Here is an 18,716-nt window from a genome sequence, read left to right on the forward strand (position 1 = left end):
CGACTGATCCGGCCCGCATGAAGCTGCATTTTGCCCAACCCGGCCCGTGACCTAAAATGAGTTTGACACCCCTGCCTTAGATCATAACACCTGGGTGAGTTATTTAACAGATGCTTAGTGACTCACATCAATAAATGACAGTAACTTCAAGAGAAGATTATGAACCTCCAATGGCAGACACCTTTCAGGACTGCAATGGTCAGAACGAGGGCAGGTCTGGCTCAACAGGCTTTTATCCTATACTTTTGGGTGTAATATTGATCTACTGTCACTGACAGAGACAGTAAAAAGTCTTCCTTCTGTTACATTGACTCTTCAAACGTAAAACAAGTGAACACATTCATACTCCTGAATCTCATCAAAAGGGAAACCGAATTTGAAATCTCTAATTAGTCCCTTCACATAAGGAAAATTTGGTGCTCAGCTACTTGTTTCACCGAGAATCATTGTTATGACACTGGAGGAGGCAGTCCTCCCATTAAAGGCTCTTTGGTTCATTATGAAGTGCCAGTCCTGCTCTCTCTCGAAAGTCCTATAAATTGATCTTTCTCAAGTGCCTGTCCTCTTCACTTCTCTGTCTGCTCAAGAAAATGATTCCAGTTTATAATTATTCTGTGAGCAATAAAGCATTTCCTCACATTACCCCTTGCATGTTATGCCCAAAGTTTAAAATTTGAGCCTTCTACTCCGTGAAGCATCTCCTTGTGAGAACATCACCCTCTAATTACCCAAGTGAAACTCATCATGGCTTTGTTCACTTTTATAAAATCTTATTTATTCCATGGACAGCAAATCTAGCTCATTATACTATGCTTACCACTCATTCTCAGAGTCATTTCTAAATCATTCTTCGTGACAGTAAATCAGCTCCATGAACTATTTTCATGGCCTCAAATGAAAGACTGAAAAGGGATAAAGCACTACAGAAAAAGAGACATCTTAGAAGATGCTTGTAACTTAAAACTAGTTCATTAAATGTCAAGCAGTTCACAGCTCATTGATTTTGGATATGTTCCAGCAGACAGATGACAAAAGGGATCAAAGTGGGTCTAGAAACAAACTACGCCTCTGGAATCAAAAGAAATTTAAATTGCACAGGGTAAAGATGGAGAGCAGCATTAAGACCTGTCTGACTCATAAATAAAGTAGACTGTAAGATGCAATGTTAGAAAATAGAGGACTCTTAAGGGTAGGAACTGCAGAGCAGACAGTACCAGTTCTGAGCCAATAACTTGCTGTTTTCACCTCTACATTTCCTCATGATACTCATGTGCCTTCAGCTGCCTAGGACCAGTCTTCAGCATTTCCACTCAAATGTCTGCACTTCTGTAGCTAGAGAGATGTCAGGGGCAAGTTGTGTTTTTTTTGTGTGTAGCGGGTGGTGAATGCGTGGAATCGGCTGCCAGAGATGGTGGTGGAGGCAGATACGATAGGGACTTTAGGAGACAACTGGATAGGTACACTGAGCTTAGAAAAATAGAGGGCTATGGGTAAACCTAGTTAATTTCTAAGTAAGTAAGTACATGTTTGGCACAGCATTGTGGGCTGAAGGGCCTGTATTGTGCTGCAGGTTTTCTATGCTTCTTCATATCTCCTTCTTTAAGATGCATCTTTTATTCAGTGTCTTTAACTTATTCTCATATCCTTAATGGTATCAAAATTTGTTAACACCTCTGAAATTCTGGATGGAACTATATAAATGAAGGTGGTTATTTATGCCTGGGACAAATTTCCTTAGTCACTTCTGGGACATGGGCTTCACTGTTGAGATCTGTATTTACTTCCCATAAAAACAAAGAACCAAAATATACATTAAGTGCAAAAACATCATAACTGCTGAATCCAATACTTGAATGATGCATTCAAACATAGCTGGCTTGAACCAAGTTGTTATTCATTTTCTCTTTATACTTCTTTCTCAAAGTTTTATCATTTTCATTAAGTGATTCTTATACTGTAACTTATGGCTGTTTTAGCTAGACAGAAATTAATACAGTTCAGTAGACACCCGAGAGAGAAAAAAATACTTCTTATTAGTTCCTCAGTCCTTAGGAGTCTCCGGAGATTCAGCATGTCACAGGAACCTTGGCAAACTTCTATAGATTTGTGGTGGTAAGTGTGCTGACCGACTGCCATTCTGGCCTGGTATGGGAACACCCAGTGTGTTGAGTGGAGAATCCTACAAAAGGTAGTGGATTAGATCCAGTACATCATGGATAAAACCCTCCCAACTATTGGACTCATCTACATGAAACATTGCCGTAGAAAAGCAGCATCCATCATCAAAGATCCTCACTATCCAGACTGTGCTCACTGCTGCCATCAGGTAGAAAGTACAAATGCCTCGGGACTCGCACCACTAGGTTCAAGAACAGTTACTACCCCTCAACCATCAGGCTCTTGAACAAAATGGAATAACTACACTCATTTAATGACTCATTTATTTTGTTATTTCAGGCTCATTATTTATTATCTGCATTTGCAGTTTGTTTACAGTTCCTGTTCCAAAGATTTGCTAAGTATGCCCACAGAAAACAAATCTCAGAGTTTTATGTGGTGACATGTCTATACACTGATAATACATTTTACTTTGAACTTTGAACAATGACAATTTAATTGGGCTTGTTTTTAAGCTGTTGAAAGACCTGTCTTACTCAATAAAGTAGCTGTGGTGCTAAAATGTCAATAAAACTCAGAAAATTTATGTTTTAAACTTGACCAAATTGTATATCAACAGAAAATTTATTCAATACCATCTTAATTGTTCCCCCCTCAAACCTAATGGGGATACACACTCTAACCTGCCACTCAGCCAAATTTGCCATCAAGTTTCAGATTTAATATCAATAAGTAATATTCCTGACTAAAAACAAAAATTTGCTACGAACATTGATTAATATACTGTACTTGTGGTGGCATGGTGGTGTAGTGGTTAGAACAATACTTTACTGTACAGGCAATCCTGGTTCAATTCCCACCACTGCCTTAATGAGTTTGTATGTTCTCCCTGGGAACATGCGAGTTTCCTCCCACAGTCCAAAGATGTACCAGTTGGTAGGTTAATTGGCCACTCTACATTGGTCCCATGATTAGGCTCCGATTAAATCGGGGGATTGCTGGGTGGTATGGCTCAAAGGGCCAGAAGGGCCTGTTCCATACTGTATCTCAATTAAAAAAAACACAAAATATTCTGCAGAAACTAGAAATCTCGAGCAACATTTTCAAAATGCTGGAAGATCTCTGCAAGGAAGGCTGCCTCTAAGGAAAGGAATAAAAAGTCAGCATTTCAAGCCAAGACCCTTAATCAGGATTAATGAAGGCTCATTAGCCCTGAAGAAGGGCCTTAGCCCAAAACGTTGATTGTTTATTCTCCTCCATAGATGCCGTTTGACTAGCTAAGATCCTCCAGCATTTTGTGTGCATTACTTTCTGCTGCTAATATTAGCTTCTCAGAAATATCTGGTATTTACAGATTTCACTTCAGGATAATTAGATTGTGTTTAGTTTTGTATCTAAAAAGAACAGTTATGCTTTGCAAGAAAGTATTCTGATACAATTTCAGAAACAGGCTTTCCCAGCAAAGGGGATAATTTTACACCTGAAATTGCAGTGGCTTATTAATATTTTTGAAAAAGCTAAGAAACACGAGCAGAGATTTATGATTCACCCATGAGTAAAAGAACTGTCCTTAACAGTAAAATATTACTTCTTAGAAAAAAATTGATGCCAAGAATTGTTAGCTTCTGACAGTTTTTGCATCAAGGATCTCTAACAATATAGAGAAACCAAACTTGCACATTATAGGAAGAGGGTATATTGAACCTGTAAGGAAAGCGAATAGCTAACCCGTTAATGATCACTAACTTCCTTCTTTTACAGCCTGCAAAGGACGAATCAATACAAAAAGGATTAACACTCACTGGCAGTTGCTTCTCCAGACAAATGTTGAAATTCTTCGTCTGATTTGGCTTTAATCTTTTCAGTGGAATTCGGGTCTCACCAATAAACTCATTATGACGGAATTTATCTTCATCACAAACGGAAACTCTGCAACAATAAGATAGCAGGCATTACCAGCAATTACTTTGGCACCATGACAATGGTCTATTACTACAGCTGGGAGAGGTAACAAAAAAATGCCTGAAAATTGCCTTGAAGTTGATGCTCAGAAATAAATAATGAAACAAATTCTGGAAAGGGTATGCATTAGTAAACCAATTAAATTCTTTAATCACCAGAACACAGACAATAGAAACAGAAATAAGTTATTGATCCTCGATAAATGAATGGCTGATCATGAAGCTTTCCCCAGATCTCTTGATTGTCTGAATGCTGCAGAGAGCTGTAAACTTAGTCAGCTCCATCATGGGCTCTAGCCTCCATAGCTTCCAAGACACCGAGGAGTAAAGCTTCAAAAAAAAAAGCAGCAGCCATCATTAAGGACCCCCATCAACCAGGTCATGCCTGGTTCTCATTGCTACCATCCGGAAGGAGGCACTCACTCCACAATTCAGAAGCAGCTTCTTCCCCTCTGCCTAAATGGCCACTGAATCCATGAACACTACCTCACTACTTTTTAAAAAACTTTTATTTTTGCACTACTTATTTAACTATGAAACCTTATTTAGAAGGAGAAACAAGACTGTGACCACTTCCAGGGAAGTAGAAACATTAAATAGATACCTAATTGGTAATTTGTTTATTATTGACACATGTATTGAGATGCACTAAACAACTTTGTTTTGCATGCCTTCCAGACAAATCATTTCCATACACTGAGTTAGTACAGAGAGATATAACAGAATGAAGGATATAGTGTTAGAGTGACAGGGAAAATATAATGCAATTAGACAAATAAGGTGCAAAGATCACAATAAGGTAGATTGGGTGATCACATGTTCTCCTTTAATGTACAAGTGGTCCATTCAAGAGTCTTATAACAGCAGGACAGAAGCTGCCCTTGAGCCCGATGGTGCAAATTTTTAAGGTTTTGTACCTTCTGCCCAATAGTAGGGTAGAGAAGGGAGAATGTTTTGGGTAGGAGTTGCAAGATTATTAAATCGTTTAGAAGAAAACACATTGTTCTGGCTCGTGAGTGAAAAGTGAGGGTCATCACTTCTCAGTTCACTCACCAGGAAGGGGATTGGTCATTCAAGACGGAGATGAGCAGAAATTTCTTCACTCAGAGAGTAGTGAATCTCTGGAGTTAGTTCTCAAAGGTGTATTGCACATTCATAATGATGTGGGCAGGGTTATGGAAAGCCAATTCAGAAGAAGAAACTAGACATTGTGGCAATTCCAGAAAAGTAGAAACATTAAATAGATTGTGGCAAGTTTGTTAACAGTATGGAATATTTTTACATGATAATAACCCTTGGAATTTTAGGGAAACAGGACAAATATTTACAATAGAGGTATACATGTGGAAAAAAACAAACCGACTTGATTTATTTAAATTGGTGAAAGATGTCTAGAGGCACAAAGGATGATCATTCAATGCTAATGTGTATTTATTATTTCAATAATATTTTAATATATTAAGCATTCTTGTTCATTTAAATAAATCATCACGGTTTATATGTTTAAATACATGCACCACATACATCATCACGCTACCATGTAATACATATGAACCTCATTTAAAGTAAACACAAACTTAGACCTGCATTTCAGACTCCCCATGACTTACTTCAAATGAGTTGAACGTTCTGAAGTTATGAAACATGGTAATCTCTCGCTGCAGACAGGTGTATTGTTGACATTAAACACTCAGTGAGGAAATCAGGCATTTACTTCATGTACTGTGACAAATAAAAGATTAGCTTGAAGTTGGTGGCCGTCTTAGATTTACTTTTATCCTCAAAAGGTAGGTTTTCTGGAGTACAAATTTGATATTTAGATGTATTTTGTTGCTACTTATAAGAAGGCCAAGCTCAAGTAGATAAAATATATTAGTGTTCACTACCATTAAAGCAAGAGACAATGGACTAGCCTAGTTGTTGAGGTTTCCAAATCAATACCAATGATTTTTGCAAAATCAGTTTAATATAGTTGAAATAAGTTCCTTTATTTCTTGTCAAATATCAAGCTCTCGCAACTGAAATGCAATGATTGCTTAGGATTTGCAAACAGAATTGAGGATAAATTAACAGTGGATCACTTTAATCAAAACCAAGTCATTAACACAATTTTCTATTGTAATTTATGGGAAATCATGCTGATATTAGCTTGCATGACATTTTTCCAAGATTACAACAAATCATACAAAATATTGGAATTCTATTTCTTGTCCTATAACTGAAAGACAAAACAATAATTCGGTAACAATAATGTAATTACATATCACAGAATACTGCTCAGAGGCAAACACAAAGGGAAAATTGAGGCTTCTGATCTCCACTGAAGAAGCAGGTTCAGCTGAGACTTTTGGAGGAGGCAGAAAAGGGAGCGTGGCTTAGATTAAAGTCTTCAGTGTGCATGATCAAAGGTGCTTTGTGTGCATACTTAAAGGAGTTAATAGAAATGAAAGAGCACAGAGTGCGAGCAGGGTCAATGGAACTGAGAGTGGAAAGTTAAGAATAAAGACAAAAATAGAACTTTAACTACAAACAAATAGGTAAAGTTCGTGCTCAGGTCATTTCTGCAATCTTACGGAAAGTTTCACAACCACTTCGAGCATGCTAAATACACTCAGTGGCTGCGGAATGCACACATGATCTTCTGCTGCTGTAGCTTCAAGGTTCAATGTGTTAGAGAACTGCACACAACTGGTATAAACACATGGTCACCTGACATACTGTTGCCTTCCGTGAACCAGCCAGGGCACTCTCCTCTGACTTTTTTCATTAACAAGGCATTTTCACTGACGAACTGCCACTCAGTGTGTGTTTTTGTACACCATTTCTCTGTAAAATCTACAGACTGTTGCACGTGAAAATTCCAGATCAGCAGTTCCTCACATACTCTAATTACCCTGTCTGGCACCAACAATCATTCTCCAAAGTCACATAAATCACACTTCTTCCCCAATGTGACGTTTGGTCTGAACAATATCAGAAGCTCCTGACCGTGTCAGCATGCTTTTATGCATCGAGTTACTGCCACATTTGGCTGATTTGATAACCTGCATTAATGAGGTGTGCCTAATAAAGTGGCCACTGTTTAGACCTTTCCCTCTGCGACTCCCTGACCCACTTCTCTATCTCTGCTTATAATTTTCCTTCTCATTGCCCATTCCCATATAACCAAGGGAAGTACATTACCTGACCTTTTACCCCAGGCCAAGAGGTAACGCTTTGTTTCTTTCCATTGATGCTGTCTCTCTTGTTGGATTCCTCCATGATTTCGTGTTTATCTGGATTGCCAGCATCTGCAGAATCTCTTATATTTATGATTCCCTCTCTTCTCTCCCTTTCTGAAACTTGAAACATGCTTGTTTCTTCTCTTCTCCAGATAGCTGACCAGAAACTCTGAATTTTTTTCTCTCTCCTTTGATGCTGTCTGACCTGCTCTCAGCGTTTTTGTTTGCTTCTTCAAGTGTTGATGTATTGCAAAGAGTGAACACAATTCAGAAGCTGATAAAAGTGATGGCAAGATGGACAAAGATTTGATTATAATCAGGATGGGGGGGGTAACAACAGTGGTGAGAAGAGTGCGAGAAAGAAGATAATAAACACAAGAAAGTCTGCAGATGCTGGAGATCCAAAGCAACACACATACAAAATGTTGGAGGAAATCAGCAGGTCAGGCAGCATCTACAGAGAATAAGCAGCCAGACTTTCTTGTGTTTATGATTTGCTGCCTTTCTGCAATCTCTTTGAGGGACTCCTCCCCTGAAGTTTAAATCTTCTTTTCGAACAGAGTTCAGTGGGACCCTGCTACCCCTCCATGCCCTCTGACTCTTCGACCATATCACCTTCCATTTTGCCTCCCCCTTCCCCCCCCCCACCTTTTTATTCTGGTTCTTCCCCCTTCCTTCTCAGTCCTGAAGAAGGATCTTGGCCAGAAATATTGACTGTTTATTCATCTCCATAGATGCTTCCGGACCTGCTGAGTTCCTCCAACATTTTGTGTGTGTTGCCCAAGAAAGAATATGTTTAGATTCAACTTAAAATTTAGACATGACATGACTGAACATTAATCTGAGTGAGCTTCTGTACAGAGCAGGATACAGCAGGAGTAATGTTTTGGCTGCAGTCCAGCAGAACAACTTTTTGCTGGCAGAATCTGGGATTTGGTACAGATATGACTGAATATTCTCAGCATTGACCACTATTTTGCACATGTTGCTCTGGCTTTCCAGTACCTGAAGAATTCATGTTTATGATTAGGGTCAATGTGTGTTGGCACCAAAAAGCTTCCTGAATCCATCTTCCATCTGAAAGTGTGGTTTGAAGGTCCTTAAAAACACAACCTACAGCTGAAATAAAGACCAAGATTGTATCTTACAATAAATTTAACAGTTATGGGGAAAGGAGGGTTGCAAAGTCTTTGAGGAAGATGTCTGGGTATTATTGCACCATTGAGATAGCTGCTACGTAGAAGAGATGGTGAAAGGTGTAGCTGCTAACAGTTAAATGGCAGAAGAAGTGTATCATGGTCAGAGACACAATGCTGTTGGCACTACTGCTGAAGATAAATCTCCTAGTGCTTTGCTAAGTGGAATAATTGATTCAGGAGGGATGGAGAGCAGAGGAGGCTACAAGGTCTTAGAAAATGTTTACAAAACATCAGAAATGCATTTCAACCAAATTTGGAAGGACGGGTTCCTTCTTGTTCTGAAAAATGGAATGGTCAAAAGTTCTGCAAAGTTTCTGGTGTTCACAACCCAACAGTATGTACGTTAATAAGTCAAATTTGCAGGAAGTATTTCATACAGTGTAATGCTTTGTAACTACAAAATGGAAAACTAATCAAAAGAAAAACAAGAGAGCCCAAGAGATGTGTGTAAACTTTGACTGTACTTCTAGTGAGGCCTGCACTTATGACATGGTGTAATGACAAGTCATTCATGTATTTATAAACATAACCCACAATTATGTAAACATGCTTAATCAGATACAGTATATATACAATATCACTCAAATGTTACTGAAATGTTAAACACACAACACTCCTCTCTGCTTAGCTATAAACTCCAACTCAAATAGAATGCATCTTGACTTATATACATACACCCAGAGCATAGTAAATTTTAAATTGCCTCATTCAGGCCTAGAGATTTAATCACTGTGGAGGCTTTCTTACTCCTGAAGCATAATGTCTTTCCTGATGGGGTGGGGAGGTTTAATCTGACTGGCAGGTGACACTTGTGTCAGGTTCTGTGGCCTCCTCCATGGTGGTTCTAGATGTCATCTCTGGGACTACAGGAAGTGGTTCTGACAGCTCTAGATGCCTTTCGTCTCCAAGATGCTCTTGGCATCTTCCAGACATGTTGGAACTCTGAAGAATGCATCACAAGCTGCTCAATCTGCCAACCTATCCCTGGCCACCAGACAAAGCTTCAAGACTAGACTTTCGGGGGGGTGTCACGTGATGACGTAGGATCGAGACGTTGGGAATCCAGCTCCCTCGTAAAAAGTAATGAAATAGGGTTTAAATGAAGAAGAGTTAACAAATATCTACTAGAAACTATTTATAAGTAACTCAGGATTATTTTTAGATATGGCTCCAAAACCGAAACAGAAGAAAGCTACTACTTTGAAGACTGCGCAAATCGGCGGGGAAAAAGGCCTAACCGTCTCGGAGAAGCCTCGGACTCAAGTTGGATCTCCTCCCGGCGAAGTGCATGGCACTTCTGATGATGCGGGGCAGGAAGTTGCAGCAATGTCGGTGGTCTCTAAGAAGAAACGGCAAGAACAACGCATGCGCAAGGAAACAAGTATGCATGAACAGATATTAACAAAACTACAAATCCCAACTATGGCAGGAAGTGAATCAGAAGTGGAATCAGACTCTTTGGGAAATTCAGAGGAAGAAGAAGAGGAAAAGAAGGAAGAGATTAAAGGAGGCATAAAAGATATCCTGAAATATATGATGAATGAATTAAAAGTTATAAGAACAGATATAAGAAGGATGCAGAATAAACTCGATAATGTGGTGGAAAAACAAAAGAAGATGGATAATAAAGTTAAAGAGATGGAAGTAAAAATGGAAGAAAACACTGAAAGAATAGATAAGATAGAAGGCAACAATCTTGCCTGGACAACAGAAAGAAAATGGATGTTGGAAAATATAGATGCGCTTGAAAACTCTAGTAGATGAAATAATATTAAAATTGTTGGTCTTATGGAAGGTACAGAGGGAGAAAATCCAATAAAATTCTTTCAAGAATGGATTCCGAAAATTTTGGAAATGAAAGAAGGAAGCCAAGTAATTGAAATTGAAAGGGCACACAGAGCTTTAAGACCAAGACCTCAACAAGATCAAAATCCAAGATCAATTTTGATAAAATGCTTAAGGTATGAAGATAAAGAAATGATCTTGAAGACAGCTACTCAAGGTGCTAAAAAGAGAAATGGGCCATTGATAATAGAAGGAAAAAGAGTTTTTTTTATCCAGACATAAGTTACAATCTTCTGAAGAGGCAGAAGGAATTGAATCCAGTGAAAAAATCTTTATGGGAAAAGGGCTATAAATTTTTATTGAGCTACCCAACAAAATTGATAATTTTCCTGGATAACGAAGAAAGAAGATTTTTCGTTGACTACCGGAAAGTGGAGAAATTTGTACAAGAATTACCTGATGTCCATGAAGATGAGTAAAGAATTATAGAAGTGAAGTGGACTAATGATGAAGACTGAAGTAAGGTTGGACTTGACGGACATTTATAAGGAAAAAAAGAGTTGAGGAGTATTAATTGGGAATAGAGACATTAATTATTTTCTTTTTTTTTCTTCACTAATATACTTTTTTTTTTGTGGGGGAGCTGGAGGAGCTCCTGATCGATGGCTGTGAGTTTCATGTGTACAATCATGGCGATTGCCATGACCAGTAAAATGGGGGAGGTAATGTTGTGTTCTTTTTTTTCGCAACATTAGTGGGGGGGGGGGTATTTTGTTTTTTTTCTTATATATTAGTTACCTTTCTTCTATTTTTGCCTGGATGGTTGGGGAAAGACTCATAGCAACATGGAGAATTTTAAAGAGTTCCCAAGGTATTACGAATGCTTAATTTACTTAATTTTTTAAGGTTTAATGTTAATGGACCTGTGAAAAGAAAAAGGGTTTAAACATATATTAAGAAAATGAAAGGAGATATAGCTTTTTTACAAGAAACACATTTAACAGAAACAGAACATAAGAAATTAATGAGAGATTGGGTTGGAAATATCATTGCAGCTTCATTTAATTCAAAATCGAGAGGAGTTGCAATTTTGGTTAATAAAACTTTACCAATTAAAATACAAAATGTAGTAATTGATTTTGTGGGGAGATATGTGATTATACATTGTCAAATTTTTTCAGAATTATGGACTTTTATGAACATTTATGCATCAAATGAAAATGACACAAAATTCGTACAAGAAGTTTTTTTGAACTTGGCTGATGCACATGATAAAATATTAAGAGGTGGAGATTTTAATTTTTGTTTAGATCCAGTTTTGGAGAGGTCAACTAAAGTTGCTACAAAATCAAAAGTAATAAAACTAACTTTATCATTAATGAAAGATTTAAACCTGACTGATATATGGAGAAAAATTAATCCAAGAGAAAGAGATTATTCATTTTATTCAAATAGACATAAAACCTACTCAAGGATTGATTTTTTTTATTATCAAAAAATATTCAAGATAGAGTGAAAACTGTGGAATATAAAGCAAGAATACTGTCAGATCATTCCCCCTTGATAATGACAATGATAATGATGGATAAGGAGGAATCGACCTATAAATAGAGAATTAATTCAATTTTATTAAAACATCAAGATTTTTCTGATTTTATGAAAAAACAGATTCAATTTTTTTTGGAAACAAATTTACATTCAGTTGAGGATAAAATTGTATTATGGAAAGCGATGAAAGCATATTTAAGGGGTCAGATTATAAGTTACACATCTAAAATTAAGAAGGAATACATGGCAGAAATAGATCAATTGGAAAAAGATATCATAAAGTCAGAAAAAGAATCTCAAAGATATATGACAGAAGAAAAACGAAGACATCTTGTTAATAAAAAACTACAACATAATACACTCCAGACATATCATACAGAAAAAGTAATTATGAGAACTAAACAGAAATGTTATGAATTAGGTGAAAGATCACATAAGATTCTTGCTTGGCAGCTGAAAACAGAACAGGTTTCTAAAACAATAAATGCAATTAGAATAAGTGTAAATAAGGTTACTTATAAACCTTTAGAAATTAATGAAACTAAAAATTTTTTATATAGAACTATATCAATCAGAATCACAAAATAAGATTGCTGAGATAGATAAATTTTTATCACAAATAACCCTTCCAAAATTAAATTTGGAAGAACAGAAAGGATTAGATATGCCCTTTACATTAAAAGAGGTTGAAGAAGCTTTAGGATCACTTCAGAGTAATAAATCCCCAGGAGAAGATGGTTTTCCTCCTGAATTTTATAAAAAATTTAAAGATTTATTAATTCCTCCTTTTATGGAATTAATATATCAAATGGAAAGAATGCATAAACTCCCACAATCTTTTTTAACAGCAATCACAACTGTATTGCCAAAGAGAGATCCTTTAAAACCAACATCATATAGGCCTATTTCTTTGTTGAATACAGAGTATAAAATAATAGCAAAAATTTTATCTAATAGAATATCTAAATATTTACCAAAATTAATACATATGGATCAAACAGGTTTTATTAAAAACAGACAATCAATGGATAATATAACCCTGTTACTTAGTATAATTCATTTGGCACAAAAAAGAGAGGAAATGAGTGTGGCTGTTGCTTTGGATGCAGAAAAAGCATTTGATAGATTGGAATGGGATTTTTTATTTAAGTTATTGGAAAAATATGAGTTAGGAAAATCTTTTATACAATGGATTAAAACCTTAAATACTAATCCTCAAGCTAAAGTAGTTACAAATGGTCAGATTTCAACACCATTTTGCTTAACAAGGTCAACTAGACAAGGCTGCCCATTATCACCTGCTTGATTTGTATTGGCAATAGAACCATTAGCTGAATTAATTAGAACAGATTCAGACATTGGGGGCTTTAGAGTTAATCAAGAAGAATATAAGATTAATTTATTTGCTGATGAGGTTTTGATTTATTTAACAAACCCATTGCAATCTTTGCAAAGATTATCTTTTAGATTGAAAGAATATGGGAAAGTATCAGGGTATGAAGTAAATTGGGATAAAAGTGAAATTTTACCCCTTACCAAAGGAAATTATAATTAATGGCGATTAGTAACTCAATTTCGATGGTCAATAAATGAGATAAAATATTTAGGTATTAGACTTGATAATGATATAAAACATTTATATAAACAAAACTATTTGCCATTATTAAAAAAAAACAAAAGAGGATCTTGATAAATGGATGATGTTACTAATAACATTAATAGGTAGAGTTAATGCTGTAAAAATGAATATATTTCCTAGATTGCAATATTTATTCCAAACTTTACCAAAACAATTAACTCAGAAGTTTTTTCAAGAACTGAATAAATATGTAAGGAAATTTCTTTGGAAAGGAAAGATGTCAAGAATATCATTGGAAAAATTGACATGTAAATTTGATTTAGGAGGGTTACAACTTGCAAATTTTAAGAATTATTTTAAAGCAAATCAATTTAGCTTTGTTGCGTCTTTTTTTGATGAAAAACCGGCATGGATTAGATAGAATTAGATAAGGTAGGAGAAAACATACCAGAAGATTTTATATATAAATGGGAATCTAAATGGATACGGGAAAAAAAAGAATCTCCTGTATTAAGACACTTGATTGATTTATGGAATAAGGTAAATATGGATGATGAGATAAAGAAATCTTTATTAGCAAAAAGAACTTTAATTCAAAATAGGCTTATCCCTTTTACAATGGATAATAAACTTTTACATAATTGGTTCCAAAAGGGGATTAAATATATAGGTGATTGTTTTGAAGGAGGTATATTGATGTCGTATGATCAATTAAAAATTAAATATATCAAACAACACTCTTTTCTGTTATTTTCAATTAAAGGCTTATTTTTGAGAAAAGCTGGGTCAAACAATGTTGATGCCAAAACCTACTGAAATAGAAATATTAATTCAAAAAGGAAAAATTAAAAAATTTGATTCAAAAACAATTAATCAGGAATTCATAAATCAAGACAAAAATGGGAATCTGATTTGAATGTCAAAATTGATGGAAAAAGTTGGTCAAGATTATGTTCTGATAGTATGATAAATACAATAAATGTTTGACTTAGATTAATACAATATAATTTTTTTACATAAATTATATATAACACCACAGAAAATAAATAAAATTCTAATATGTCTGACCAATGTTTTCTATGTAATCAAGAAATTGGTACTTTTTTTACATTCTACTTGGTCTTGTTTTAAAATTCAACCATTTTGGATAAATCTAAGACTTTTATTGGAACAAACTACTGGAGTACAACTCCCACATAGTCCAGTATTATTTTTATTAGGAGACATTGAAGGAACAATACCGAAACTTAAATTGAATAAGTATCAGAAAAAAATTATAAAAATTGCATTGGCAGTAGCCAAAAAAGTTATCGCAGTTACTTGGAAATCTGATTTATATTTAACTATGGATCATTGGAATAATGAAATACATAGTTGTATTCCACCTGAAAAAATTACATACAATCTAAGAAATGAATATGATATAATTTTGAAAATTTGGCTTCCATACCTACAAAAGATAGGATTAAATACATAGGTCCTTTGAAGATAAAATTATAAAGTAATTGGGGTAAGTAAAAATAAATATAAAACTTATTTTGAGCTCCGTGGAGCATGTGGAGATCCTCCGATATCCAGGCAGTCTTTTTCTTCTTTTTTTTTTCTTTAGTTAAGGGTTAAGGGGAGGGGGAGGGTTAATATTATTTTTCTTTTTCTTACTATTTTATCATCACATTTATTCTTTGTAAATTTCTAAAAAATTAATAAATAAAATTTTAAAAAAAGACTACTCATTCTGGCACTGGCAGGTAGCTGCTCCAACAAGTTCTCAGCTTGGATGGTACAACAACTCTCAATCCCCACAGAGGGAAAACTCCATCAAGGGCAAGTTCATCCCAGCACTGGTAAAAATGGGGGAACTGGAATCTCTGCTGCACCTTCCAGCCATTTTGAGTTGCCATGAAGACATGAGACAACTCTAACAAGGAGACTTTCAATTTACATTAGGAAGAACAAGTCAGGAGGAGTATCATTTCTTGTAAGTTTTTCAGGTGTTGCCTTTCCCAAGGGTCATCATCACGATCATGTGTGGTGCGGATCATGATATGATGTGGTGATCATGGCTATGACCATGGTTGTTCTTGACAAATTTTTCTACTTGTGGTTTGCCATCGCCTTCTTCTGGGCAGTGTGTTTACAAGAAAGGCGACCCCAGCCATTATCAATACTCTTCAGAGATTATCTGCCTGACATCAGTGGTCACAAAACCAGGACTTGTGATACGCACCAGCTGCTTGTACAACCCTCCACCATCTGCTCCCATGTCTTTACATGATGCTGATTGGGGGAACAAGCAAATGCCCTGGTCCAAGGATGGCCTGCAAGCCAGCAGAGGGAAGGAGTGCCTTACATTTCCTTTGGTAGAGACACAACTCCATCCCACCACCCAAGGGCCAACAAGACAATCCATCACCATTTCCATGATTAGTTGCTCTCTTGAATTCAGTCTTGTAATTGTGTCCTCCAGTAAACAGAGCCCATCTCTGCTTTCCTGCTGGTGCTAATGGAAAAGCCTTCTGCAGGTTGAAAATGGACACTAGTGGTTGATAATCCATAACATAGGCAAACTCTCTCCCAAGTACAGGCTGAAATGTTTTATACGCAGACTAGACCCTGTCAACTTGTGCATTTTTTTCTCTGCAGTGGTAAGGGAATGTGATGCAAAGGCTCATCACTGCTTACATGTGACATGACTACACCTACACTGTACCATAAGGCAATGGGGTTCACTTGACGTGGATCATAATGCGTGAGTAGTGTCCGACATCGCCATTTCCTTTACCTTTTTGAAAGCCACCTCACACTGCTTTGTCCATTGCCACTTCTCCACAACTTCAATTGGTGGAGCACAGTAGCCAGGTTTGGCAGGAACATGTTATAATTGACAAATTCTAAAACGGGCCACATCCTTTGGCCTTGAGGCATCCACCACTGTTTGAATTTTCTCAGCACACTTGCACAATGCTTGCTCGTTGATGGCGTGACCACAGCAAAGGATGCTTGGTTTAAAGAACTCACACATGCTGTCTCATTCGCTGAGACCATAATCTTCCAATCTTGAGATTTTGGAAACATTCCTCTTCACCCTAACTGTAATGATTTTGTCATCCAGATAACAGTGAGTACCTGGGCAGCTTTGCATCACCTGGTCCATCACTTTCTGCCAGACAGCAGGTGCAGATGTTACTCCAGAAATAAACATATTATAGTAATAAAACCCTTTGTGAGTGTTTATGGTGAGAAACACATAGCACTCTTCTTCCACATCCATCTGTAGGTAGGTGTCAGCTAAGTCCAGATCCCCGAAAAGCTTTCCTCCAGAAATATTTGCAAAGGTAAAATCTTATCCTTGGGTAGAGGGTATTAGTCTAGAAACATAGAAAATAGGTGCAGGAGTAGGCCATTTGGCCCTTCGAGCCTGCACCGCCATTCAGTACAATCATGGCTGATCATCCAACTCAGAACCCTGTACCTGCTATCTCTCCATACCCCCCCCCCCCCGATCCCTTTAGCCACAAGGGCCATATCTAACTCCCTCTTAAATATAGCCAATGAACCGGCCTCAACTGTTTCCTGTAGCAGAGTATTCCACAGATTCGCCACTCTCTGTGTGAAGAAGTTTCTCCTCATCTCGGTCCTAAAAGGCTTCCTCTTTATCCTTAAGCTGTGACCCCTCGTTAAAACTTCCCCTTTATCCTTATCTACTTTCAATACTGGGTTGATGGTGACCTTAAAATCATCACAGATCCCAACAGACTTATTTTGCTGGCTACTGGGACCACTGGCATTGTCCATGGGTTCCATTCAACCTTGGAAAGAATTCCTTCAGCCTCCATGTGATTTCGCTCACTGGCAGATGAGCTTTTTAGCTCATATCACTGACAGTATAAAGAACTGGATGGGCTTTGTAAAACTTGGGTGTGGCATATTTGTTTAACTCCTTTTTTAAAATCCCAGTTATATTGGAGCTTTCCAATGCACAGTAGTGGTATCATCTAGTACCTTCTTTAATTTGCTTTCAGTTGTCTCTATTACAGGGGATGTGGAATGCAAATTGTGGATGGATCACCAATCAAGCTATACTTGTCTCAGCCAATCACATCCCCACAATGCCAGCCTTCCTTTTTTTTAATTTAAAGCCACATGTAAGCCCAGTGTGGCTTGTTGGCTGTTGTATGGCATTCTGACAGGAGTTATTTTTTCTCCAGGACAAGATCTTAGTTGGATTTCTGCAAGCTTCAGTTCAGTATCTTTGAAGTAACATTCAAAACTTATTTTGTGGAATGACTGAAACAGCCGAGCCAATGTCCAATTCCATTTTAATTAATTTGTCATTCATTTCTGGTGTAAGCCATATTGCTAATTTTCACATGGTAAATCTCAAAGCTACTTAGTGCTGTGTCACTCTCATCATTTTCAGATTTTTCATCAATAACAACCAGATTAGTGTGCTTTTTGAAGCTGCAACTTGACTTTTTAGCCTTCTCTTCCCTGTGTAGTGCATTTATTTCTGTCTGCCCAACATGCTGTTTGTATGCATCCTTCTTTGTTGCATTTTCTGCAAGTTTCGGCTTTAAACCTGATGTATGAGAGCCCCTGCCACAACAGTAACACAATTTGTTCAGCCAGGCAGGTTTCTGTTGCTATATTGCAATTTTGTTCCTCATTCATTCCTGACTGCAACTCAATTGTGTTGCTGTCTGCAGTTTCCATTGATACAGCAATTTCAGTGGCACTTTTTAAACGTGAGTTGTGCTTCCATTCAGAACTGTTTTGAATGCTTTCTTGTAAGAATCCACAAACTAAATGATCTCTTAATGCATCATTAAACTCGCTGAACTGCCAACGCTCAGACAATCTCTTCAATTCAGCCACGTGCAGTGAAATGGACTCCCCTTCCTTTTGATGCCACTTCTAAAACCTAAAGTGCTCCGCAATCAGCAGTGGTTTTGGTTCTAAATGTTCCTGTATTACTTTCATGATATCAAAGCTCATTCTGGCTGCTTTGGTTGGATTCATTAGACTTCTAAGCAAACTATATGCCTTTAAACCCAATACACAGCGGAATTGGAACCCATTTCTCGTTATTTCATTTGGTTCAAAACACTACTCAATTCACTCAGTATACAATACCCAATTACATATCTCATGCAATCAAATGCTTCTATTTTTCCAACATAGCCAGCCATTTCTGCTTAATCTTATTTGTGATTATTTTCACCCTATATTCACTATTTATGAACCCGTGAATTTGTCTGCTTTCTGCTTTTTTTTAAAAAAAAAACTCAAATTCTCCTTTTCCTTC

At 36.8% G+C, this 18,716-nt stretch overlaps 1 protein-coding gene across 2 annotated transcripts in view; it reads right to left on the reverse strand.

Moving 5' to 3' along the window:
* LOC132395972 (double C2-like domain-containing protein beta) overlaps positions 1-18,716 on the reverse strand; it is a 278,070-nt gene that overhangs the window by 67,834 nt on the left and 191,520 nt on the right. For both annotated transcript variants that reach the window (XM_059973214.1, XM_059973215.1), the window contains exon 5: positions 3,921-4,047. In XM_059973214.1, coding sequence (XP_059829197.1) covers positions 3,921-4,047 — 127 coding nt within the window. The remainder of the gene's footprint in view (positions 1-3,920; positions 4,048-18,716) is intronic.

This window comes from Hypanus sabinus, chromosome 6, assembly GCF_030144855.1.
Source record: "Hypanus sabinus isolate sHypSab1 chromosome 6, sHypSab1.hap1, whole genome shotgun sequence".
NCBI classification, from domain to species: Eukaryota; Metazoa; Chordata; class Chondrichthyes; order Myliobatiformes; family Dasyatidae; genus Hypanus; species Hypanus sabinus.